General features: G+C 38.5%; 1 protein-coding gene across 2 annotated transcripts in view; it reads right to left on the reverse strand.

Annotated features, from left to right (window-relative positions):
* The window catches only part of LOC102291587 (splicing factor SWAP), a 57,323-nt gene that overhangs the window by 15,829 nt on the left and 13,980 nt on the right, over positions 1-27,514 (reverse strand). For both annotated transcript variants that reach the window (XM_005939473.2, XM_042223692.1), the window contains exons 6-18: positions 27,311-27,411; positions 26,350-26,488; positions 23,044-23,293; positions 22,582-22,734; positions 22,332-22,425; positions 17,173-17,242; positions 16,247-16,350; positions 15,993-16,122; positions 12,857-13,053; positions 7,209-7,666; positions 6,190-6,321; positions 5,056-5,196; positions 3,292-3,364 (exon numbers count right to left, since the gene is read on the reverse strand). In XM_005939473.2, the coding sequence (XP_005939535.1) occupies positions 3,292-3,364; positions 5,056-5,196; positions 6,190-6,321; positions 7,209-7,666; positions 12,857-13,053; positions 15,993-16,122; positions 16,247-16,350; positions 17,173-17,242; positions 22,332-22,425; positions 22,582-22,734; positions 23,044-23,293; positions 26,350-26,488; positions 27,311-27,411 (2,042 nt within the window). The remainder of the gene's footprint in view (positions 1-3,291; positions 3,365-5,055; positions 5,197-6,189; positions 6,322-7,208; positions 7,667-12,856; positions 13,054-15,992; positions 16,123-16,246; positions 16,351-17,172; positions 17,243-22,331; positions 22,426-22,581; positions 22,735-23,043; positions 23,294-26,349; positions 26,489-27,310; positions 27,412-27,514) is intronic.

The following is a 27,514-nucleotide window of genomic DNA, read 5'->3' on the forward strand; positions in this document are numbered from 1 at the left end:
GAAAAAGAAAAGTCAGTGGACAAACAAAGTACGGAAGAAATAAAAGATCCAAGTTTACATGCGAGTAAACGCTCTGCTCAGCTTAGAGAAACACATTCCCAGTAAGGTGACACAGTTCTGAATAATCAGTCTTTTAGGTGATATTGCACAGGGCTGTACTCCCACGTTTGACACTTTATGTTTACCTGCAGTCTAGGTTTATTTCGCTCAGTTGGAGGAGAATCCGTGTATCAAAATAATGCATTGCAGAGGCAAGTATAAATTAAATTACTGACATTTAATCAGAGAGGTTTATGGTGATGTAGACTTAAAAATCAAAGTACGTACAGACATTTTTAGGCTTCTCAAAGTTCTCCTAAGGTTTTCAACAGCAGTCAAATACAAGTAGATTAGGAGCAAAACAAAGAAGCTTCAGGAAAGAGATAAAAGCTACATAATAAATATGAATCTAAATGAGCACAATGTCCAAATGAGGACTGACAGGACTCAACAGTAACTGCTCGTGTTTTTGCACTTTTGTTTTGTGGATTTTACAACAATTTTAAGGAGAATCATTAAACAGACATTAATAAAGACAGTGTTTAAGAATATCAATGATCTCTGTGGATTATATAACGCTTCGTCTGTAGAAGTGATACGCGTGAATGCACTTATCTGAGGTGCACTTCTGAAAGCAACAAAATAGTGGCTATAAATTGTCTATAGCAATTTAAAAACATGCAGGCAAGGACAGTGCCTGCCGGGGTCAGAATTTATTGGCGAGCCGTGTGTGAGGTTACACTGTGAGTTACGGGTGTGTAGCACTTACTCAGATGCAACTGTTTTTCATTTTTCGCACCCAAATGAGACAAAACACCAACACAGCCTGCCACTTATCTACATTAAACAGGCCCAATATGACCCAGATGCACTATAACAATACAGCAATAATTATGTGACACCAATAAACACGTTGGTTCTCCTTTGGTCTGGGGGTGCCTCTCACTGTCAAAATCAAAGGAGAACCTGATGCTACGATGTGCTTTTATATTTTGAGGCATTCTGTGCTTCAGCAGCTTGAGGAGCAACAGCAGTTGCATAAAACAAGACCGACATTTTTAACTCCAGTAATCAGAGTTTGTCTTGGAGGAACATGAGCAGTCTGCACAGAGCCGGAAACTGTTCTGGCAACACAACGCCATCAGTTTTTGGGAATGCTGAGATGCTGCACAAGCGCTAATTTTACTGTTGTGTTGTTTTGTGTGTGTTCGCAGAGTTGTCAGCCATGCAGCCTATTTGTCAGCCACAAAATGAAAGGGTGGACTAACTGGCATTGTCCCGTCTAGAAAACTACAGGATAGCTGCTGTAATCCATGTCAGTGCCACCTTATCAGGCTGCATCAGAAACAATTGTATGCAAATGTTGGATTACTGTTAAATGCATGGCACTGATGTAAGCAGTATGTAAAATTCTCTCAAGCGCGCGCGCGCACACACACACACACACACACACACTATTTTAACATTTGGTTTAGTCAATTGTCAGAAAGCGGCTACACGCAGAGCTCTATGTGCAGTTACTGTAATTTTACAGCTGGAAGTGTCTATGCTGTGCTCATCACTCAACAGGAGACTATGGGTTGCATTAGGGCATGACGACAGTGGCAACTATCCAATCAAACCTTTTCAGTAAGTTTTCTTTGGGTGTTTTTTATTAAAACAGAAAAGAAAAGCCTGACAATTAATTTTTTTAAGCAATTTGGGGAATGTGACTTCTCATCCTGCGCTCCCAGGATGAGATGCGCTGGGCCGAAGAGCAATCTGGAGCCAAGATGCACTGCCACGACGAGAAGTGATGAGAAGCAAAACTGACACAAGGTTCAGCTTTTAAGTTGAAGCGGCAACTTCTTAGCAAACACTCGCTTATTTACACATCATGTGTGTCGTTTAGTGCCAAGCAGGTAGTGTATGGCGAGCTTTTACAGCTTTAGGCTTAAACCCAAGCTTCCAAAACTGTGGGCTTAGTTTTTACACAGCTAAGTAATAAACTAAAACAAGTTATAAAGTTATGTGAAGCCAACCTCTGCTTCTCTGTTGCGTTATAAAATGTAAAAGAAAAAAAACACATGGGGTATAAAACCATACTGAATGTTGAAACCTGCCATTTTCTTAACTTGAACTGACAACTTGCTGAACTTGACCTTGTGTTTCTCAGCAGTAATGGTAATGGTCCTTCTTGTCTGAATTTACAAGTACCACTGGAGAAAACATTTTCAAGACCATGTGCTGCTTCTGCCTCCTTCCTTTGCAGTGAAGTGAAATCCATCTCCCAAAAGACTTCGGCAAGTTTGCAGAGGTTTCTGTTTTTGCCTCTCGCTTCATCGGCGCCAACTAATATTCAGTCTCTCTTATCCTAAATTCTTGGCGAAGCTCCCAGGATGAGATGCGCAGGGCCGAAGAGCAATCTGGAGCCAAGATTCACTGCCACGATGAGAAGTGCTGTTTGTTTATTAAAATAAGAGCACATGTACCCCAAACAGTGGTAAACAAGACCTCAGCAACACGGTTCAACAATGTTATCCAACAAAACACTATTAGAAACCTGCGCCATCAACCGGTCAACCATCAGTCGACTATAAACTTAGCAGACACTTTTAACAAATCGAGGCCATCTACAAATCCGTTCTCACCGCTTTGCTTTGACAAGTGTTACTTCCAAGGCTATGAGAGAAATGTTAAGTTACATTTTCATCCAAATCAAAATTGATGACAAGTCCCAGAGGCAAGCAAAATCATGACGGTTTAATATCGGTCGTTCGGTGGCAACGAACCAAATTCAATTTGCTGCGGATGATCATTCAATATGGCTGAAAGCGAGTGAACCTGGAGTCCGCACAGTTTTCTTAACAACAGTTTCAAACTGTCAAGAAACAAAATCAGACCGGCAGTTTTTCTCCAGGTATGATGCATGAGATTGGATTACACTGCCACTGAATACAGAGTGCAGCTTTATCACATTTGCACCACATATAAATGTAAGACATCGGCCTCCCCATGGTTCAAACAAACAAATATAGCACACCGACGTGCTGTAAAAACACACAGAAGGTACCGGGAGAAGTGGATAAATATAAAATGAGTTCAAGTCAAAAGCTCTAAAAACTAGCTATATTTTGGTGTATGAAAGAGAACAGCACTTTCCATCCTTCCTCTTTGCATGATGGAAACAAAGAACACCACTAAGTACTTTCATTGGATGGGATGGAAAAGTTCAGCAGGGGATGCATCTGGGATAAGAGCAAAGAACAATACCTGAGTTATTTTAGACTGAACAGAGGATACTATGGATGAGGACACTGCCTTGTCTTTCTCCAGAGAACCACCCCTGAAAAGAAAACAGAGGAGAAGGACACAAAAGAGTCAAAAAGCATAAAATCAATCATGTAAACAGGAGAGAATATTCAATATTTATGATGTTTCTCTGAAATGCCCCAAGTTCGACAGGCATCGAGAGCGATAGAAAGAAAAGATGGAAGGAAGGAAAGAGGTGAAAGAAGTGTCCTGTAACACTGAAATATCCATCTAGAGCTAAAAGACCAAACACAGACAGAGTATTTAATCATGCAGACAAATTTCAGGCCTCAAGTTCAGCTTCACGGCTCCTTCCGAAGCTTAAATGTCTCTACAGTCCAGCATTTCATAATTCATCAAGAGATTAAAAAAAAGGAACAAATCATGTACAAGTTGATTGAACACAACAGGTGAACACAACTGCAGAAAAGACCGCTGCTCATGATAAAAAGTTTAGCTTTTCTTCCTCTCACGAAGATGGAAGATTTCAAACGTTTGTGCGTGTGCACGGCACTCAGTATAAAGTACTACCTGCCCCTCCCGCTGTTATTATGGCATCATGATCTAGTTTCCTTTCCCCGGAGAAAGTAAACAGCAAAACCTTTCATGCTTTCACCCACAGTTTAGGAAGAAAGGGCAACAAAAGACTGTCTTCTATTGGAATGACTCCTGCGTCTGCTAGGATAATTGCGCCCCACATGAAAAGACGAGCATTTACTAAATCTATGGAAGAAAAAGCATTCTCCTTCGTAACAAAGCGCATGAGACGGCTGATATACTGGTTAAGCAGAGCTTTTAAAAACATTAAATTATGGTGCATGCAATACTTCAGTTTGAACATAAAAGGAACTGTTGTGTTTTTCCAATTTTGCAGAAGTCAAAAATATTTACATTGTTTCCTGTTTTCCCAGAAGCCTGTTTTTTAATGACGGCAGATTTTAAAAGTTATGCTGGGTTACACAAACTAAAGACTGAAAAATTAAACTTTTAAACTACAAAACAAGTGAACATCCATAAACGCACTGGTTGGTATCAGCTAGAAGGCATGACGCTTAAAATCTGGAAACTTTGCAATAAAACTTTGGAAATAAAAGAGGTGGAATTTAAAATATTTTTATTTTGTAATTAACAGGCTCTATTTACCAACAAGCCACAAGTTCATAATGAGTCCTTCTCTTTTAGTAAGATATTGAAGTGAACAGAGTGCGCCTGGCCAACATTTAGTCTTCTTGCATTGAAAAGTCAACACGCTGCTAAAGTGGCAGACTACCAACTGCAAGTCTTATCAAGTCTGTGGCCAAAATCATTAATGCACTTTTGCCCTTGTGACCTTTAAGCTGAAAGACCCAAGCTGTGCGCTGTGATATCAGGAGAGCAAACACTGTTCAGTAGAAGGAGTTTAGAAACAGAAAAAAACAACAACAACAACATAAAAATAAACATTTCTAAACATTAGTCAGTGAAAAAGAGTGCATCAGCATAACCTCTGTTAGGTTCTTAAATCGGCAGCAGCTGGAGTGTTCGATTATCAGACCTAAAGGAACAATCTATTGTTGCAAATAAGAGAGATTTAAATGCAAGAATACATCTTCTCATTTACTTGAAGCTAAAACAAAAACAAAAAAACCCCAAAACAAAACATTTAAGCCTTCAGTAAAGAGACTTTCATTTACATCTACATGCTGGATGCAAGCTGGATTATTGACAAGCGTCTGGAGGGGTTACCTTGAGTGAGCCAGGCTGGAGGCGGGGCTCGCTGATGGAGACAAAACTCTGCCGGGTGAAGAGTATGGTGAGAACGAGGAGGCCGCAATTTGCATCTGTCCTGAGGATGCCAAGGAGCTCCTCTGCTGTTCAGGAGGAGACCTGACAAACGCAAGAAGAGCACAGCAGGAGCTAAAAACTAAAACGTCTCAATCAGATATTAACACTGCACAATAAACAGTGGTGGTTTGTATCTGCCAAGCCTTGCATGAAATATTGGTGTACTCAAAACAAAATGTACAAAATAAACGTCTTTAATTATAATTTAACTGAGCATATGAACTGCTGTAATATACACCCTTAACTTCACAGGCCAATTAAACTCTATTTAAGAGGCATTTTGCATAGTTATTCCCAGTCTCTTACTCTGGTTTGAACAATTCCCTGCAAATTTCATTCAGTTACAAGATTTTTGAGGATTTTCTTGCTTGTGCTGTTGTTTGTTTATAATATTGTAATATTAGTATTGCCTTGTGGTAACAACTTGTCCATTTCATAAGGCTTCATTCTTTCATCTTTATCGTGATGAGAGGTCTGTTTCTGGTTCAGCTCTTTCTTTTGGACGGATGCCTTAAAAATCTTTAGAGACTCTTTGGTATGTTGCAGATTTCCCAGGTGAATCAATGACAGGAGGCTGCCCAGTGCCTAAAGCAGTGAAACGCTAGTGAGCATATTTTTTTTTAAAAAGACTGTACTTTTATTTTTTGTAACAATGCCTATTTATCTGTCGGTATCAAGCGACTGTTGTACAATTATAAAGACAAAACTATATTTACTGGGATGAACTCTGCAGTGCATTTGCCAAAACTTCCTCATGCCCTCCCCTTTTTGGGGAATCAAACTGTCTTCTAGTTACATGAAGTTGGCCTTAATGACACATGGAAAACCTTGAACACTGATAACGGTTCCCCCGCTGCTTTTGTAAAAATAAAGAAAACTGAAGAATATCAAGAAAATATGGACTAACCACCCAAGAGTCGCATCATTAGTGCCCCTTCTCAGCTTTAAAGGCAGCAAAAATCAATGTTTTTAGTGTGAAAACAAAGCTGCATGTGAGGACCTATGACTTGTGAAGACACCTGCTGTTAGATTTACCTGGATCTTGAAAGCCCCCTGGGCAAGTTGGAGCTGCTGCTGGGATGATAGTGTTCCCGCTCTTTCTCCTCGCGTCTCTTTTCTGATGAGTTGCCTCTTCTGTCTTTTCTCCCTGGGGAGTGTGATCGGGATCTGGACAGAGAGCGGAACAAAGAGAATGAAAGATGGAAGAAATCGTTAAATATCAGAAGGCAGAATATGAGAGAGAAGCAAATGTATTGGAAATAAAGAAAAAGAGGAGAAGAGTGAGGCAGAAAAAAAATGATAAGCCTAATGGCGTTAAAGTGAAAAAGAAAAAAAAGGCGACATGAGGGCTTTGCACAACTGAAAATGAAGAAAAGATAGGTTTGAATAAGACTTTCAATTATTTCAGTAAACTTTTGGAAGACCTGAACGTGGTGCAATTTACAGATAAACACTGTTTAAATACTGAGGAACTGAACAGGAAAAAAAAATCATTATTCAGTTCATTACTTTAATACAAGTTATATAAAAGGACTCACAAAATGGAAATACTACTTTTATTCTTAACTAGGCAGAAAAGCATTAAGTATTCATAAATATTTTAAGAAATTAATAACCTTGTCAGATTTCTTTCCATAAAGGGCATAGCCAAATTTATTTTGTCCCACTGCCTAATATGCAGAACATGCATACCATTTACAAACACAGCATAGCAAGGCTGGAAAATGAAACAACCAGGATAAGATTAAGAATACAGCCTGCGTGTGTGCGTCTCTTTCCTATCACAATGTTCTAATAGTTGAACCTCTCAGTTCAGTTACCTTGCTCAAAACAAACAAACAAAAAAAATCTCCAAACCCCACAAATCTGTAGAAAGGCAGCATAAACTCAAAGCAAAACATAATGACAAAAAAGAAATAACAGAAGGTATTAAAAGCTTCTTTTTAGCTGCCTGTGGCTGGAGTGAGCAGCATCACTGTTGCATTCATTCTGACTTTCTTGTGGTGGATTAAAAGAAATAAAAAAAGACTGACTTTTCAGTGGGAGCGTCTCACCTGGACCTGCGGGATCTCCTGTAGGCACTGGGAAGGGAGTGTTTGCTCTTTGATCTCGATGCTGACCTGGATCTTGACCTCCTCTTGTGTTTTTTCTTCTTTTTGTCTTTGTCTCTCCCTTTGTTCCTATCCTTGTCTCTGTCTCTCTGTCTGTCCCTGTCTCTATCTCTGTTTCGATCTCTGTTTCGATCCCTATCTCGATCTCGATCTCGGTCTCGGTCTCGATCTCGATCTCTGTCACGATCTCTGTCACGATCTCTGTCACGATCTCTGTCGCGTTCTGGACCTTTGGAGGAGGTAATATACGAGGAAGATGATGACGAGACGGATGGGGGCTCCCTGCTGTGGTGGCTTCTATGGTTCTCCACAGACAATCTTTGATCCTGAGCATAAACAGGTGGTGCAGGGGATACTTGAGGAGGTGCAGGATCCACAAAAGCAGAAAAAGCTTCTTGCAGCTAAAGAAAGACAAAATGAGGACAGAGAGCAAACAAACGTCCGTATTATTTTGTTGTTTATTTCCCCCCACATGCACAGTACCTTCCTATATCTGATATTGTGGACAATTAACAAGCTTGTCTACTTAAAAAGATGAAGGCAATGGACAACCCTGGCTGGAATGTGTTTACCCCAGCTGGGGGAACACTGTGCAAGTAATTAGGTTAACTGGTGACAGATCAGTAACATAACTGGGTATTAAACGAGCATCTTAGAGAGCCATTGCTTCTCTAAAAGATAGGCAGAGATTCACCAATCTGCAAAACACATACGTCTACAAATTGTGGAACTATTTCAAAATCCATGTTTCTCTGTACAACTCTGAAGACTTTGAATATATAACATCAAAAGATTCCTGGAATCAGTATTGGATGCTTGTGATCTTCAGGGCCTTGAGTGGTACTACATTAAAAACAGGCATAATTCTGTTATGGAAATCACTGCATGAACACAGCTCACCGTGACATTCACAAATGCAGGTGAAAGATTTATCGTGAACAGAAGCCACAGATAAACATGAACCAAAAACGCCACTCTGGCCTAAAGCTCATTTAAAATGGACTGAGGCAAAGTGGAAAACTGTTGGTCAAATGAATTTAAATGTGAAATGTCTTTTTGGAAAACATGAATGCTCCGTCCTCCAGACTAAAGAGGAGAGGGAGGATGTGGCTTTTTCCAAAGCAAAGTTCAAAAGCCTGCATCTCTGATGGTAGCTTGCATATCTGGAAAGGTGCCATGAAAGCTCAAAGGTATATACAGGTTTTAGAGCAACATATGCTCCAATTCAGACAACAACTTTTTCAGGGAAGGTGTTGCATATTTCATATCATTCCATATTTACATCTAGATGAGGCCTTTCACAGCAAGACATTGCTCAACCGCATACTGCATCTATTCCAACAGCATGGCTGCCTGCAGTCCACACCTTGGACCAGCTGACAGCATTCGTTGTATCACTAAATTTACAATCCCAGAAGTCCCACAATTGTTGAGCAGATAGCTACTATCAGACAACAATGAGACAATAGGCCTCTCTCAAGGGGGGGGGGGGGGTTGCTACACAGTGGCCTTGTCCCACGTTTTTTGACACATGTAGCTGCCATCGATTTTAATATGCCCTTTTAAAAAACAAGAAAAAGAAAAAGGACATATACTCCTAGAAATATTTGATATATTCTCTGTTTTATATTGTAAGTAATGATTGCATTTTGTTTTTATTCACATTTACACAGTCACACAAACGTTTTGGAGGTGTGGTTGTATTACACTATATTATGCTATAGATAGCAGAGCTACCACGGGAACTATAAGGGTAAAATATGCCTAGTCTGTATTCATGTATGGTGGTTAAAAATGCTTTAGATAAATTTGATTAATTGTTTTCTTAATTTTCTAACTTGACTTATTTTCTGCTCTAAGGCCTACAGCTGCACAGTGTCTAAAATCACAAAAGGTGAAGAAGAAAAATGTACTTGAGGGTTTTTTTTCCCTCTCTTTAGAGATGGTACTATAAATAGTCATATGCACACTGAAAGGGACAAGGGATTGTAACAAGGCTGGCTCAGGAAAAGTGAAAGTTTCTTACTCTCCTGGGAAATTATTGCTCATATTCTCTCTTTTAAAACAGAAGGAAAACTGTGGTTACACAACACAGTGCAGCCCTCTGGCTACACACTGAGTTACAACTGTCAGCTGCAAAGTGCCTCTAATTACCCCAGTGTGAGTCTGTCTGTTCATTTTAGATTGGTCAGCTGCTGGATTCACACTGAAAAACTGGCTTCAGTCCATCAGCGGATTAAATATAGCAATAGATTTTCCAAGGACAGACTTTATCTAACAGGGTTAGGTCTTAGATTGCTCCTGAGACGGCCAATTTTAAATTTGTGTATATTCCTGGTACTAAAGGGGCATCTGGATGAAAAAGAACATCAAACGGCATCCTTTATGTGGTGAGATAAAAAAAAGATTATGAGTTCTGCAATAAAGCAATCCAAATAAATTTTTCCAACTTCAGCTTAGTATCAACAGAGCTGTCTCATGGATCTAATTCCCCTCACCCATCTGCTAAAATTTGTAAGAAAAGAGAGAGAAAGGGACAAAGAGAAATATGGGGTGAGAGATGATGATGATGAAACAACATGAGAGAAGAAGCCAAAAAAATAGAAAGAAAATGTGCTCATGACAGAAGAGAATAAGTGTCTTAAAACAGACAGAAGCAGAGAAATGGAGGATATTTATTACACTGCAGTTTTTACACCCAATCTGGTGTCTAGCTTGAGGGAAAGATAATGAAATGATAGGAAGAAACGATGGTTTCAAATTAGGATTGGCATATGGGAGGCTTATCCCAACACCAGGCACACAAAACGTCTGCCCTCTCACACCTGTTCTAGCAAGATATAGAAGTTCAGACAGTAAGAGGCGCGGGAAAGAAAAGTACTGTCCTGGGAGCATAAAGGAACAGAAGCAAAGGGAAACTACATTTTCCAAGTCTTCGAGATTTCTCGTATATAATAATAAAGAAAGCATTTATCACCTAAACCATGTGACCAACAGAGAAGAGCTCTTACACAGAGAATGGTCGTTAATTAAGCTGTCAGTTACTGAGCAATCATTATCTGCTACTGTTGGTAGCCAGTTAGGGGACCGAAAACACTATCACTGCTTCATCATTGCCCTCCATTTCACTCCTCTTACCAACAGAACCAAAAGGTGCCATCTTTAGCACTGACATGTTCGAATGAAGCTGTAAGAGCAGCTGAATTGAAATAAAATGGTAAATGGTCTGTATTTGTATAGCGCTTTACTTGGTCCTAAGTACCCCAAAGCGCTTTACACTATACACAATCATCCACCCATTCACACGCTGGTGATAGCAAGCTACAGTGTACAGAATTAACACACCAAATCAGCTGACCAGATAAATGACACAAGCAAAGCCAGACTGAATCTGCACCAATCTCTGAGTATATCAATCTGCAGGAAACACAAAGCTACATATCCACCACCGTCACCATTTCAGCCAAAATGTAATAAGAAATGGCTAAAACGGCAGCAAATCACAACACTGAAAGTGTCACTTGGAAAAGGATAAATTGCCTGGGCCTGAAACGCTTAGCCAGCGGGATCTGTTTACTCATGTCAGTTTACACTATCCACTACACTGCTGCAGGATAATCAACATGAAGGGTACTATGGGAAACATGGAGCGCTTACATCAACAGTTCCAAGTCAGCTCATTTTGCATCGCATCAGCAATCACATCTGTCCTCAAAGCTACTAAGAGTTCCACCAAATTGTACTAGTGGATGATCCTTCTTTGTGACCCTCCAAATTACTGCCCCTAGGATATTCACAACAATTCGTGTTAATCACATTAATCCCTTTCGTTTTCCATACACTTGCAACAAATTCAGGTAAAATTTGTTCTTCAAAGTGACTCTCCAAACTAATAAATTGGTCAACATGTCTTACTTAAAGGGGGTTAATCTGCAAAAAGCTTTAATAGAAACTGAAAAACCTATTGACTCGAACAATTACACTGCACTACTGTCTGCCTTGAGGATGTGTGACTTTTTACAATGTCCTATTCAATGTGTACCTCATACCAGCATTACATAGATTTTTCTACTTTTTCCAACCACTGAAACAAAATACTTTGAAGACTGAATACACACAAAATTCAACCTTTTTTTTCAAATATTTAACTAGTACACAGCTAATTTACAGTAGGCTATTGGCCTGACTCTTTCCTCAGGATATTTACGCTCTGATAGCCACTGCAGAAGACGGAGAACATCTGGTAAAGAAAGAAAGAGCTGGCACAGTAGTGACAGCAGGCTGTCCGTTGCCACCTGGTCTAACAGGCAATATTCCAGTTCACCACAAATCAGTTGGGCTAACATGAGGAGCTGACATGCAACATCCATCACACAGACAGGCACTCTACACATCAAATGACCACTATCAGAGACTTATTTACACTATAAAGTATTGCTGCCTTTTTGTGACAGACAAAAGGCTTTAAAAATTTGCATTATTGCAACACCTTCGTAGTACTTCACAAAGGAGAATTTTAAAACAGAATCTCCGTACCCTACATGAGGTATGGAGATTTGAGAAATAGAACAAAGGAGTGAAGAAAAGAAGTTTTCTATAATTCAGTTTGTATCTTTAGAGTGACACTGGGATATGCTGATAGGCTCTGCTCCTCTCCATTGGAGTCTATAAACATTTTAGGGAATCAACAATTTAGGTAACTACAGCTGCATTAAGAAATTTACATACATTCATCACAGGCATGTATGTCAGCCTAATTTTGGGCTTTTAATTATTTTTTAACAGTTTTTTCCCCCCGGCTGGAATGAGTGTACAGCAGACAACTTTAATGACTAGGAAAAAAAAAACTGGGTGCATTTTGTACTGTATTGTGTATTTTGGATTTTTAAATTATTTGTCTTGCCATAAATGCTAGAGTTTATCGAAATGTGTTGGTTTTTCAGCACGGACCCAGCTTTTAAGATCAATCCACATATTTTCAATAGGGTTGAGGTTGTGGATTTGGGAAGGACATTCCAATAGCTTAATGAAGGGCTGCTTTATACAGTCCAAAATCAAAATCAGTTTTGATGTATATTTGGGATCATTGTTATGGTGGAACACCTGATACTGGCGTTTCTACCATTTATCGGTGAAGTTGACGAATTTGGAGGTAGTCGTCTCTCTTCACTACTCCATCCACTTTGTGCAATGTATCAATACCACTGGCAGAAAAACAACCCCAGAGAATGATGCTACGACCACCACGCCTAAGAGCTGGTACAGTGTTCTTTGGTTTGAAAGGCTCACTGAGGAGAAATTCAATTTCAGCACAGTCATTTATAAAGTTATACCACGGACTCTAGAACAAAATGCAAAGAAAGTAGCATTTCCCACACTTTGAGTAAGAATAACAAAGCTTAGTTTAGGACTCGTGGCTGTGTAAATGTGCATGCAAAATGTAGTGACTACATATGGTGGGTATGTGCCCCACTATATTTATGCCATTTTAGTTTGAGTCAATGTAGACATGTGTAACATGAATAATGATTCATATTACACTTACTATCATTTGTTAAAAATAGAAACACACAGTGCAACCATTTACCTACCTCGAGTTGAGCACATGCATCTAGCTCAGCTCTCTTTGCCTCAGGTTCTCCAGCGAATGGGCTGCGGAGAGTCTGTAGGAAGAGTGCTGCCTTCCTCTTCCTCTCTGCCTGTAGCTGTTTCTCCTTAGACTCCTTAGATGCCTGGGCCAGCTTCTCCCTGGCTGCCGCCGCTAGACGATCCTCCAGTTTCTGCTTAGCTAAGTGACGAGAGATGAGAGGGTAAACACAGGAGACATGGTTGGATTGCAGGCATTGTCCTTTTTTTGTTTTTCTCACTGCCAGATATGCAGCTACTAAATGGCGGGAACAAAGGATTGACTTGCTCTGAGAGAAAAGTGAGAGAAAAGGAAAGCTTGTTCTGGTCACAAGTAAATTCCCTGTGGAAATAAAAGAATTAAAAAGAAGAGAGAGAAGAGAGACACGGAATGAAACATGAAGAGATAAACAGTGCGGGGAAAAATTCACATTTGTGAAGCGAAAAACAAGCAAAGACTTTAAGAGTACATTTCTGCCCTAACTAAGGTAATGTCTGGCATTTTTCTGACTTTCCAAGTGCTGAAGACTGACAAAGTTTCTACTCTAAAAGATAAGGCTCGACGAAATCCCCGATGATGCATAATTTCATGCAATTCAAGGTTTGTACAGAGTAGGAGGGAACGTGGGTGGAGAAGAGAAGACAGGCATCTAACTGACAATGGGAGTGGAACAAAATGCATGGTTTGAGAGATGAGGAAAGGAGATGAAGTGACACAGATGGGTAGGGGATACATAGGTAAGAAGAGCACAGCTAATGTAATGGGGCACAGGGAGCACCGGCATGAGCGAGCAAAAAAAAAAAAAAATAGGGAAGACAAGACAGTATAAAAGCAACTGCTTGCGGAAAACAAGTTGTATAAGTTATGCAACCTCTGGGTCTACTGTTATCTCTTTGGGGTTAAAAATAGGCTAGCTGCTAAGGCAAATCATATTTGAGTACAATGAACAACAGCCAAGTGGAGCAGAATCGGTACCCTAGACACTGACATAGTCCTGCCTAGCCTCAATCTGACTCCTGTATTTATAGATACATTTGACTAATGTAATAGAACAATAAAACTAAACCAAACTCCTTACTTCCGTTTACTTCCACTTCATCATTTGGGGCTCTGTCAAGTCGTTGTTTCAGTCATGTATCAGGTAAACCGTCAAACATGATCTACCTTTAACTGTTTTTCTCGGTTTAACGCTTAAAATGTTGACATGAAGCCTTGTGACTGTTAAAATAAAAGTTTATTAAAGCCTTTCTTGACTTCTTGCAAAGAGCCAGAAGCCCAAAAAGTGAGGCAGCAGGCATTTCCTGAATTCTCCTAGCTGGAGGCTTCAGGTCGTCTTTTATTTCCTCCAACAAATTAAGAAATGTCTCGGCAATCGATATGTTCTGCCAAACACCTTCCTCGGGCATTTCAAATAAAGTACCTCAAGTGGAGAAAAATTCTCTTTCTTCTACCCCACACGCTCTTGTTCGTCACAGAGCCCGTTCTTAGCAGCAACTACTGCATTCATATCAAGCACAAAATGGGTTACGCTGCATTTTTGAGTGTTGGGGTGCACTCACCATCTTTAGTCAATACCAATTCCATGTGAATGAAATAAAATAATGAAATGAAAATTGTGTTTGTACAAAGACTAAAAACACACACATTTAGTCGAAAATGATGGCAGTCTGAACAATTTATGCAGCTCTCCCTAAAAACCGGACATGATGGCGCTGTTCCAGGCCATCAACACAGATTAGTGTTTTGCAGCCTGCCACCATTTCTCCTATCTGATCAAGTTAGGCCTGCTGACTGACAGCCACTTTGCCATACAGCAAAACCAATTCAGTCAGCTTTTTATTAGGGTCTTCTAGTCTTTCTCTTTTGTCTGTCAGCTCCAGGAGAGGCCATCACACTCCAAGAGTGTTCCACTGAACCTAAACGGCACCGGTCAACTATCTTGATGCTGAAAAGTGACACATTTGTCTTTGACTGTCTGTCCGTCTATCGTTTCAGGCTCCGTTCTGCAGCTAAGAGATTATTACTCTTGCTCTCTATCATCAGACATCAATGCGGCATTCTTACAGACGTAGATGTCTGTTGGGCATTAACTGGCAAAAGGCCGGCATGTCAATCACATCTCTCTGACAAGCACGGGGATAGACATTTAATAACACAGGTTTAAGTCATCAGGGAAGGTGTCCAGTTTTGCTGAAGCTAGGCACCGATTGCAGGTTTCTGAAGTTGGCAAATTATAACAAGATTAAAAAAACCCAAAAAAACAAAAGAACTTCAAGTACATCTGTTTTCAGATTCCAATAAAATCAATTCATAAATACATAAATAAACGATACAGCTTTAAAATAAATAATCGAGTGGATAAAAAGTTTTTGAATATGTGACTAACCCTGAAAACTTCATGGGCAAATTCTTTTCTTTTGATTTTTAAAATCTTTCAATCGTTTTTGAAGAACATTCTGTAAAAACTATCATCAAAGCCCTGATCGGACCACACAGTGTAAACTTCTTGGAGAACAAAGGGGGGATTTTCTGTGTATGCATTAGGATGCAGTATTTCTATATTTTAGGCAACATATTTTCTGTTGGAAGACTTTGCTGAGCCAGCATGATGACACTCTATATCTATAATTCCATTATGCCTTTGGGGGAGATGTATATTATGCACTTTACTATACTATATAGCTAGATTCTTACCTTAGGGTACACCCTGTTAAAGGAATTCATAATTTAGACTTTTGTGGATTTATGCATCTTCTCACTTCTTTTTTAAAATTTATTTTCTACCAACCCTCCCAAAAAGCCAGAAGGTGTGAGAGAAATCACTTGGAAGCTGAGCTCATTTACAAAAACCTCACTTTTAGCAGGCCTGCATTAAATCGTCATCGAGCTGGGGAAATCATGCCGTTTTTCCAATATCCTATCAACTGTACAGGCAGTGGGGCAGTTTGAGAGCACGAGAATATTTTATGACTTGTCCAAAATTATTCTCCAAATATATTTTATACTGCTTTCTGTTGCAGACATGGCTAAAATTAGCATTTAAAGAGCTACAGAGCTTTCATACAGTCATTGCATTATCATTTTTTTTTTTAGACCTTTACCTTGCTTTGCTTCTAACTCCTCCAAACTGAGGGTGGGTTTCTTCTCTTCTGGTACGCTGACTGGAGGAGGCTCCTTATCAATCATCTCAGCTCCACCCATCACAGCTTCCAGCCCCTCCTCTTCCAACAACTTCAAGCAAACACATCAGAACTTATTCTTAAAAATGGTACTAAAACAAAAATGAGTTTTAAATGTGCAAAAACTACCCCAAGATCTAAAGTGAGTGCAATAAACAGACAAAGCTGAGCTAGACCTTGTCCTCATCCGAGTCATCGTCCAATCGAACTCTGTTCTTCTCCAGTGGCAGCATGTCATTTTCCTTTGCCTTGATGGCAAAAGAGATGGGCGCAAAAGAGGCTGTAATGGCACAAAGACACGAGTTAAAATGATTTGAGAAAAGACCAAAAAGGATTCAGGTGAGTTGATATTGAAAAAAAAAAGAAAAAAGAAAAACATTGCACAACTGGATTTTTTTCTTGACAAATCCAAGTTAAAAAGAAAAGTGAAGCATGGAAAACATTCAGGAGAGAAAAGACTTTTGAAAAATAAGGGACAGACAATAAGAGCACAGAAAGACAGGTGAACATGAGAAAGACTGACATGCACAATGAAAGGTAGCATTTTATAATCAAATATCTGTGGTCTACTGGAGATGAAAGAGATCTATTGTTTCCCATTCCCCCACATAACCTTAATACAAGATCCTGATTCTTATTGTGGAGGGCTGGATAGTTTACTTGTGCAACTAATCCAACTAGTTATTAGTTTTGCCTTGCGTGCACCCTGATATACTGCGTCTGAGGAGTCTGTGAATGCGGGCCTTAATTTGAATATGCGTGCATGTTTACGGCTCCCGCCAGCGTAGTGGTAAGCAGACTCTTTCATCTTTGCATAGCCATTTCCGGCCTGATATTACCAAATGAAATTGCCCGCATAAATACCAACAGACTCACAGGCGGCAATGCAGAGACAACAGCATATGACACATACAAACATCCACATGCACACCAGAGCAAATATACTCATATTTCCCCAAAGGCTTTGCATCCCATTCACTGAAGTAATAAACTAAAAAAAAGGGAGAAAAAAAAAAACGCCCAAAACAAAACAAAAAACGAAAAGTGCAAGCAGCCCTGCGATCTGAGAATGAGTTTATTTTTGCATGAGTTTGTGTCCTACCTTTTGTCAACTTGGACTCCTTGGCTGCCTTGTCTGACTGAAGCTTATTAGAATCCTCTACCTCTTCGCTCTAGATGATGAAGCACGAGAGAATAAGGAGAGAAAATGAGAAAAGGATCATCCTGCTTTTCTTTAAAATGTTAAAAGCTGAGCCATTAACATTTTCCAGAGGCTTCACAAATTCTGTATGTCTAAACCTTGTTGCATTTTTCAGCAATGAGTCCACGTTATGGGTAAACCAGTAGAACACGAGACAGATGGTGTTGTAAATGGTATTTCTTGGGAACTTGCATGCCTTCATTTTTATAAAAGATACTGTAGATTTGATGTAAAGCAGCACAATGCAAAAAAAAAAAAGTTAGTGCTGGGAAAGTTTTTAAAAGATATACCATCTATCCACTGTCGGTACAAGTAAACAATATTTAATTGGCTGGGTGGTTGAAAGAACCAACCTTTAGTGTTGGTGTATGTTATAGTCAAGGTATAAATTCAATGATGCATGGATCACTGAATGAGTCATTCCTGTGGTTTCCAATGAAACAATAACTCTTGTGTATAATTATTGTAATTATCCATCTGCAGGGACTTTCACAGTGCGCTAACTATTTTTTTTCAGTGTATTATAAAGTAAAACCAACTTGACAAGTCTGAAAGAGCACATTACGTTTTCTCCACATAATTTAAGTAGTTATTAGAAATAGTTCTCCAGGCTTCTTGCAGGACATTCAAAGCTCTTCTTTGGATGTTGGCTGTCTTTTGTTCTGTTCTCTGTCACTGCTTCAGTAATGTTGAGGTCCAGGCTCTGGGGAGCCCGATCCATGACTGGCCTGTTTTTCTGTCCAGTGTTTGGGATCATTGTCAGTATTAAAAATAAAGCTGTTGTTGCCAGTTAGACACTCTCCAGATGGTATTGCACGGTGGATCAAAGTATGATGGTATTTTTCTGTGTTGATGATTCAGTTTTTGGCAAGATCCCCAACACCACTGGCTAAAATGCAGCTCCAAACCATGACAGAGCAGCTACCAGTTTATACATGGCTTTAGATACTCACTGCAGGACCTCTCATGACAATCATCTTGTTACTTTTATAATACTATTGAAACTTGGCTCTTTTTTGAAGTCCTCTATTATATGTAGACAGAAAACTCGTTAATCCTTTGAGTTAGGTGCCTTTTTTAATGCTTGAATGCTTCATAGGTCAGTGTTAAGTGGCTTAACAAACCAAAAACAACATTCCTTTGAAAATGGTCGGGTAGCCAGTGCATGAAGAAAAGCTTTCAAAGACAGCCTGCAGAACTATTGCTCAAGACCACATTAAACAATTATAAGAAAGTCTGATTTCGTGGAAGCAAAATATAAAAGAATGAGAGGTAGCTCAAGGATACCACTGACAATAGCTCGGGAATGTGATGAGATGTCAACTTTTATTTCCCACTGAGCAAGTGCATAAGAAGAAGGAAATCATTAACTTGTGTGCAGCAGTAGTCCCCTAAGATAAGTGAGAGTTTGTTCCTGCACTCATGTCAACATCAGCACCTCTTGTATCTAACTGGAGAACACAGCACTTACTGGAAAATCATTGGTCCTTGAATATGGTTTGAGGGGGAAAGACACTGTTGACTCACATCCTTCAAATACTTTTGTTAGGAAAAAAATTATAGTAAGAAATTAGATAAATTAGATAGAAGACAAAGCCTGTGATTTAACAAAGAATTCACTTTTAATTATTTTTAGTTTCTTTCATTAGATAAATAGTAATTTAATTTCCTCAATTTTTCTATCAACTTCCAAAGCTGTATTCATCACAGCGTAACCTTCTGCACTGCAAACTGTAACGAACATTTTCTTTTTGTTTTATAGCAGGAAAAAATTAAAAACAGATTTCTGAATATTAACTAATACACCTTAAGTAGTTAGGCATTTCATTGAGCACTAATTTCTCTGAATGATAACTTTTTATAACTCAAGATCAATTAATATCATTTTTACAAGTTTAATTTCACTTCTCGTTCTCCGTTTTCACTCCCATGTACTTAATTAGAATCAAAATTACACCCTTACGTTGCCTTCTAAAATTCCTGTTTGGTCTGTTACTCAAATCAACAGAGTATCTTCACAAAGCCTTTTTAACAGGCTTGTGTGCACAGACCAGATCAACAGAAACCCTCTGTAGTAATACCTGTGGACCAAGTGCTCTTAGCTGCCATCCCAAATTTAAACTACTGATGGGATGAGATGGAAAATTGATGATGAAGCCAATGCCACAGGAGGGAAAACCCTCAGGAGAAACATTTTATCATGTTTGAAGAATGCTTCAAAGGCAACTATCTACTATTCAGCTGTAATTGAACAGTGCTTTCAACAGTCAAAGCACTGTGAAACGCCCAGAGAATAAATCTTAAGGAAAAAAAACAACTTTCAAGTCAAAGCTTACAGAAGAAGCACACTAAAACATTCTGGAATAACCTCAATTGTAAAATGCAGGAATTTGATTGCTCTCACAATTACACCTTTAACTTAGCTTTTACGTCCTTAAGTAAACGTATCTGCAGGTAACTCTTGAACACAGAACAGTTAAAAGGGTAATAATCCCTCCTTTTCTGGTGCAGCGCTCCAAACTTGGGCTACTCAAGGAAATTGGTTGGATTTCATAGAGCTTTATAGCAACACATTTTAATACTTTCCCACAGCCTACAATTGACCCTTTGCCAAACGAAATAGATTGAGGTCCCTGCTTTCATTCATTTCTCTGATTTGTTCCAAAAAACACTTTAGCCCCTATTGAGATTAAACTGTCAACTCAATATAAAAGTAAATTGGAAAATAGGCACAGCTATTGTGACATTTTTTTTTTGAAAATTAAATGAATTTAATCTCACATTATAGTTTTCTAGCAAATACAGAACATTGTACTTGAGGCGCAAAATTGATTAAATCATGGTTAATATAAATCAGAGGGAATGAAAACAGCTGTGCTGTAGACCTTACATGTGTATGTGTCAAGTGCTATGCGTAAATTCAACCTGTCAGCTTGTATCCCTGATATAATATCCTTACAAATCTGACTTCAGTTTTGTTTTATTTCAAAAAAAATAAATAATCTGTTCATGGTGCAAATTCTAATCCCAGTTAGACCGTCACTGAGATACTCCAATGTTTTATTATGTATTTATTTTTTAAAATTATAAGATGCTTCCATAACTGATGCAAAAATGAAAGCATCCATTCAAATATTGAAAGCTTGGGCTTTCAGAAGGTGTCACATTCAACCTAGAATATCAACATAAAAGTGTGAGGAAGGTTTGGACTATTTACAAAAAAAAAACTCCTTTTAATATAATTCCGTTTATACACTAATAAAGTGAAGAAAATTTCAAATATTAAACATTTTATTGATACTATATGAAGCAACATTAACTTTTTTCATCAAGTATGAAACTACAAATAATAGCACTGACTGAGAGCAGCAAACCTCATCCCATTAGCCAGCAAAAAATAAACACAAGACAGATTTTCTGATAGAAAAAGCCAAGCACTGCTTGTTGAAACAGCCTGTGCTGTGTCATAATGGACCACACTTCTTTGCACTCTGACAAGCTAATAAATTTGATTTGACATAAAACAAATCGCTCCTTACAAAATTCACTTACTTCTTACCATTTCTTTCTAGTTCTGACATAAAGCCAATATATAGTATATGAAATATGCTTATGTATTCATACGTATGAAGGATCTCTCCATCCATCCATTTCACTGTTGACATCACAGAGGCACCTCCCGGGAGCAAAAAAAAAAAAAAAAAAAAAATGGACTGGTAGCGATCTGACTTACAAACAGATGAGAGAACACCAATGCTCAGCTCGGAAACTCGAAAAGCTCCCAAGCTGAGGGACACTGAGCATGTTAAGCAATTTCTTAGTAACTCAACTTAATATCTTATTTTTTGATTGCTGTAAAGTACCAGATGAACTCAAAGTGAATCAAATTTCTAAAACATGGGAGACATTTCTGGTAACAGGTGGGATGATCTCAGCAGCAAAACTTTGAGCTTTAGAAATGTTGAAGGTACAGACTGAAAGACAAGTTAAGCTGCTGAGCTAGTGTATTACTTTGCTTCTCAGTAGGATGGCTGGATCCACCTCTTGTCATTTAATCTCTTCCTTGTTCCCTGTGTTATCCTCATTTATCAATTCCAAATTCTGGTTAAAGATATCTGTAGTGGATACGCAACAAAAGGAACTCATTTCAAAGTTGCAAAAGCATTAATTTAAGAAAGAGAAACTACAAATAAGATGACAATAATCCCAAGCATACCTGAAAACCATGAACTACATCAAGAAGCACAAGCTGAGACTCCCCAGAGCTCTAACTTTAGATCTGCAGGCAGATTTTATAGACACTGAGGGCAAGACAGACTAAAAATATCACATATGGAGCCCATCCTTCAAGCACAGCTGAAAATTCTAAGATCAACAATACATGGGGAAGAAATAGTAAGAAAAAGGAAATGATAATACACATACTGAGGAGATTTCGCTTAAAGTCAAGTCTGATTAATTGATTATCAATCTTATTTTGTTTGTGTAGCATTTGTCCCTACTCTACTCTACGCACATAATGTCTTCTTTGGTACTTTCTATTGTGCATTTAATGTCGTCGCTCTGGATGAAATTTAAAAACTTTCCATTGGTTTGGTTTAGTGATTTTTGAAAAATTAGTCACACTGATCTTTCTGTAAGAAACATTTCTTCACAGTCTTTGTAAAACTGCTTCTAGTCAGTGTCCATGACAGCACCGCTGCTTGTGAGCCACAGCTTTATTAAGCTCTTAAGGGCTTTATGCGGTAATCTTGATCATTTATGGATCTGTAGCAGTGATGCAAATGAGAGAACTGCTTCAGTGCAGTCATTATTAACTGTTATAATTCATTATTATTCATTATGTAGGAACAATATTTAATACTTAGAAGTTTCATGTCTGTAAATGTACATATACCATTAACCAAACCACACACCTTGCAGGGTATTAAAAAAATAAGTAATTAAAGTTTTGATTGAAGGAACCATTGTTACATTAATGTTAAATGGCAAAGAAAGATAAAGAGAGTTAGATTAATACGCACAGAAGCATAATGTATACAGCGCAATGCTTATATTACCTCTGGCAAGCCTTTTCCTTCCTTTTGCATGAAGTATTTCTTCTTAAATTCGTAATAGGTGTTGTATTGATGCCAGGACTGCAGAAATTCAAACCTACAGTGCACAGAGAGAAGAAAACATACAAAGATGAGAGGCGAGCGCTCAGAAAAATGAGCCGGGGGATGATAAAGAGGTTATGCCATATCTGATGGCAAAATTACTAACAGGAGTTCCTAAAGTGAGACCTGACTGGAACAGCAGAAAACTTACCGCGGATCATTCTTGGCACGGACGCTCGCCTCAAACTTCAGACCATTTCTTGCAACGTACTCAGCCAGCTTGTCTATGACCGGCTGGATGTCGGGTGGTGGGGGAATGATGGCTGCTGCTGATGGGGTGGAAACTGGAAGTTCAGCTTTTGAGCTGTTTGGAGGGGAAATTTAAGATGTGAATACAATTTATCTTTGAAAGTTTCAACTTTTAATATGGCATCATTTTCATTCTTGTATTTAAATACACTATGTAATAATTGAATTTAAAATGTAATTTCAGACAAGATAAGCAAAACACTAACTTAGCTTTTTGGGTAAATAACAGTCATCATTATGCTTGATCAAGGTTCTTAAAGAAAACACATTTAATCATTTCTGATTAAGGCAAAATTAAACTAACTGATGTCAAGGCTACCATAAAGAAAAGTGAAAAGCGTTTCCATGCAGTGTCAGAGCCCACCTGATTTCTGGTACACTTGCTGGAGGAACAGAGCTGGAGTCCTGAGTGGGGGCTGTAGCTGCTGTTGCTACTGTGACAGTTTCAGCAGGGGTGGGTGCAGAGCCCAAATTAGCCACGGCCTCGGTAGAAGCAGGTGGTGCCATGACAGCTGAGGTCATATTGTTATAGTATGAGGTGGCATCTATACCTGGGGGAGGCGGAGCTAAGCAGAACGATCCATCTGGCAGCATGTAATATCCATAGTACACTGCTGCTGAAAGCAATTGAGGCAGGAATTAGATCAAATACACATGCCTCCAAGAAACTATTTAACTGTGTGTGATAAAACAGAAACAACACCCCCACCAAAATGAACTAAATATATCATATATTGTAAGTTGATGCCTCTTTGTTAAGAAACAACTTTCACATTTATACCCAAACATGCTGTAGCCAGTCATATGAACATTTATTTAGCCAGGAAAAGCTTCACTGGTATGCAAATATAAACTATTAAAAGTTAAATAGCAGCACACGTCTGAAAACATCCTCACACTCACTGCTAAAATGCTGCCACCTGTTGACCAAACTGCATGACCTAATTCAAACCATTTCCACACTTATCCAATAAATAATAACTTTAGGAGGATAACCAGATTCTGCTTTAGTTAGGATACACTTAACCACTCAGCCAACTTGTCCTTGAGTGTGGAGCACTTCTTTTGTGTCCACCTCATGTGCAGCTAAAGTGAAAAGTGTGAAGAACTGTGAAATAGCTGTTGAGATTTTATATAAATTGATGGGGCATTTATAACAGATTCTGACATGATGAAGTATTTCATTTCAGACTCAATTGTGCAAACTTTTCATTTTAACCTTGGTAAATAACAACCACAGGTCAGACGAAAGTCACCTCTAACTGAATATGGAAACTGTCACACCAGGCTTGTTCGGTAAACCTTTAAATAACTGATACATTTTCAAGATTTTCAAGGCAGGGAAAATGGGAGAGGTGGAGAAAGACAGCCTCCTGATCACAGCAAGAGTGTTTTTCAAGTTTAAATTGTTTCTAAACCAACATTTTTCACCTTTTATATAAATAAAAGGTATCTATATATTTTATGTATTTGTTGATGTGAAATTCAAATGAATTTAAATTGTTTATAGAGGTAATCACAAATGCATGTTTTTCCACAGACTTCTGCAGGACCAGAAATCTCTTTTTGCAAAGGTACCAAAACTTGATCGTCTTAAAAAGAATGCAGTGTTAAGGAACTTCTGTCAAAGTCAAATGATCTCTTCCTTTAACATTATAAGTTCACTAAACAATCAACATGCAGTTATTTCGATTGGACCATGTGAGAGATCTCGAACAATCCATATACAAAGGCATCTGCAGTTAATAATCCTCCATCAGGTTTATCGAAAAAACTCAAAGTTTTACTTTTTTTAGTGAGCCGTTTCAGTCATCTTAGCTTGAACTGAACTGAACAGTGAGCAAATGTTATAGAGGACCTTAATTAAAAACTTAAAAACAAGAAAAATAACTCCACAAAAGATCTGTTGCAAAAATAAATGTAAAACAATAAAACTTTTTAGCCAGTTTTATTAATTAATTCTTTTTTTGCTAATCATCTGCAGACAGAACTCTAACTGTTTTACCTAGTCCCAACTTACAGAGGTTTACAGGTTACACAGGTACATATTCAGGTTAGGGTGGCTCTGCAGAAAAATAGTTCAGCCACTAAACTGGCCTGCCTGCTGTGCAGCCACGACACCCATTTAGTGTCATCAACTGAAAGCATTGATAGCAACTGGTCTCCATGTTCCCAGAGTGTTGTCAAAATTCTGTACTGCATCATCGTACTACTGTTAAATAAATACAGAATTGAAATCACTGGCAAATTTACAAAGACTTCCAGCTATTTTGGCAACTGGGTTATAAAAGTCAATGTGTGGCCCCTGTCCAAGAAAAGTTTCTCAGTCATCAGCAGGTTTATATCACAAAGACTGTTATTGAAAAAGAAAGAAGAATGTGCAATAAAGGGACGAGGACAAAATAAATGGTCAGTGTCAAAGTGGAGGCTGGGATATATTAACACATTAGTCACTAAGCTGGTTGACTTTAATGACATATCCAATTTTCTCTATCAAGAAAACTGAAAGTGTTTTTAGGCGTTTTGACAGATTGCCTGGGGTTTTCACCCTTACATGCAAAAGACTTGTTGCACAACATCACCCAATGAAAGGATGTTCGCTCTTAAATTCAGAGAGATATCCCTCTTTTTAATATTATATTTGAATACCCGTAGCTAGGCGTAATAACATCCTCAGTAGTCTGATGTTTTGGGCAGAAATATGGAAAAGTCTTGATGTTCAGACCTTGAACATCGAACATTAGAAATTGATTTGATTTTTTTCACCCTGACATTACTGCTATCATCCAAAAGAAGGATCTTAATCAGAACTGAAACTCAAGATACTGGAGTGTGTTATCAAGAGAAAACCATCAGTTTAAGTCACAGCATGCATTCAAGTCTTGTGCTACCTTGAAAGTTATAGTAAAATCCCATTATGCTCTGACCTGACGGTCAAGTGAACTAGGGTGGCATTCAAGCACGAAGCCATGTTTAGACGTTATCAGATTAACTTAAAAAAGAGTGAATGTATTTAAAAATAAATAAATACAACTCGAGCTTTTTTAAAACTCTTTAACTCATTTCATTGTTTGCACATTCATTACTTGAACTATTCTTTTAATTTCTAGGATACTCATTTTATTTATTTTTATCTTGTTAGAATTTTTATTTTGTTAGAGTAGAATTTTTTTAATGGAATCTGGCAAGATAAGGATTTCATCGAACAATATAATCTCCCTGTGTTTATTTATACATGAAGTCTGAGCAATCACTTTAAAATCACATGTGAAACAGTTCATTCAAACACTCATCTGATACCCAGATTAGCACTGCAGTACACGTTTATCATGTTATCAAGCCTTCGATCTCTCTGCCTGTCATGACCCCAAGCCAAAGGTCTTTCTGGATCTGAATACTGGCTCAGGTCAGGTTAACCGTTTAGTACGCTTGGTCTACCATGGGAAAAAAACCCACTGAATTCAGTATTTCTTCGCTGCAGAGACTGGAAACCATTTTCCTCAATGATAGACTACACTCAGTATTTGTTGAAGGGAGTTTTGATGAATAACTGGCAGTGTATAAGACAAAAGCTGAACAAAATAGTACAGAGGGACCCATCATGTAAAGACCATGACTGAAAAACTAAAAATGTCAAAATGCGTTTTTCTATCAGAATGACTCTACTCACGGTCGGCGCTGTATTGTGTTGGTAGACTAGCTGGAGCTTCCTCTTGGTTTGTTGCCGCTGCTGCTGTCCCATTTCTTTCCTGTTGGGCTTTTTGAATTAGTGCTGCCAGGGGATGATCTGGGTCCAACACCTTAAGAGGCTACAAGACAAAAAAGGCCAGTACGGTGAAAATAACATTTCACACCATTATGTTGTTTGTTGCAAAGCAATACTAAAACATTTGAGTTCCCGCAAGCATTACATGAGAAAGGAGCATTTAATGCATTAAAATATCTTCAAAGCCCTCTAAAATGGCATGTATTTAAATATCTTGCATTATTCAAATCATACACAGTCATCGTCCTTATTGTGGTATTACAAGTCTACAAGATTTAAGCTTTAACCCCATGAAACCTTAAACATTAAAATATGAGTCTTCAGTAGAAAATTACAGGGGAAAATCTGATAACGAATCCCTCTTGATGGGAGACAACTGTTAGGCAGCTTCTACTAAAAGAAGCTCATTATGTTTCTTTAAAGAGGCATGCTCCCATTATTGCTGCACAAAGACTAATGGCTCTAATGACAAGGCACATGAAAGCACTAACAACTGAAGTAGCATGAAGACCGGGAAACAGAGTAAAGCTCTAAGATATTAGTCTCAGTAACAGACTTGGGTTGCATTAAAGGCATGTAAATCAATTTTAGATGCCAGATGGTGCTACTGGTTAGAAACGGATCAGTCTTACAGAACACCCCCCACCCCACAAAAACCCCACCCAAAACATTAACTTATGTTCACAAATAAAATTATGCAGCTCAACATTTGAGTATCTTTTCAGAAAAATATCAGCATTATATTTGGCTGAGAAATTTCTCCTATTAATATTCCAGTCGACCTAAAAAGAATTCTGTGGTAACAAGCTTGTTTGTGGAAAACTTTCTACTATAAGAAAAAAAAGAAAGAAAAAATTTACAATACCTTCATTAGCTCCTCCAGGCGAGAGCTCCTTTTAGGGGCAAAAAGGCTGGGATGGAGGTAGCTCCCATCTCCATCATCATCTGAATCATCAGAATCAGATTCTGCAGAACGAAAAAAAACAATGTACAGATGAAACAAATCATTGCCAATAATGAATGTTTTTAGTGTATTCCGCACTGTTTGACTACTTATACGTTGTGATCA

This window comes from Haplochromis burtoni, unplaced genomic scaffold, assembly GCF_018398535.1.
Source record: "Haplochromis burtoni strain Fernald_Lab_line unplaced genomic scaffold, NCSU_Asbu1 Contig_118, whole genome shotgun sequence".
Classification (NCBI taxonomy): domain Eukaryota; kingdom Metazoa; phylum Chordata; class Actinopteri; order Cichliformes; family Cichlidae; genus Haplochromis; species Haplochromis burtoni.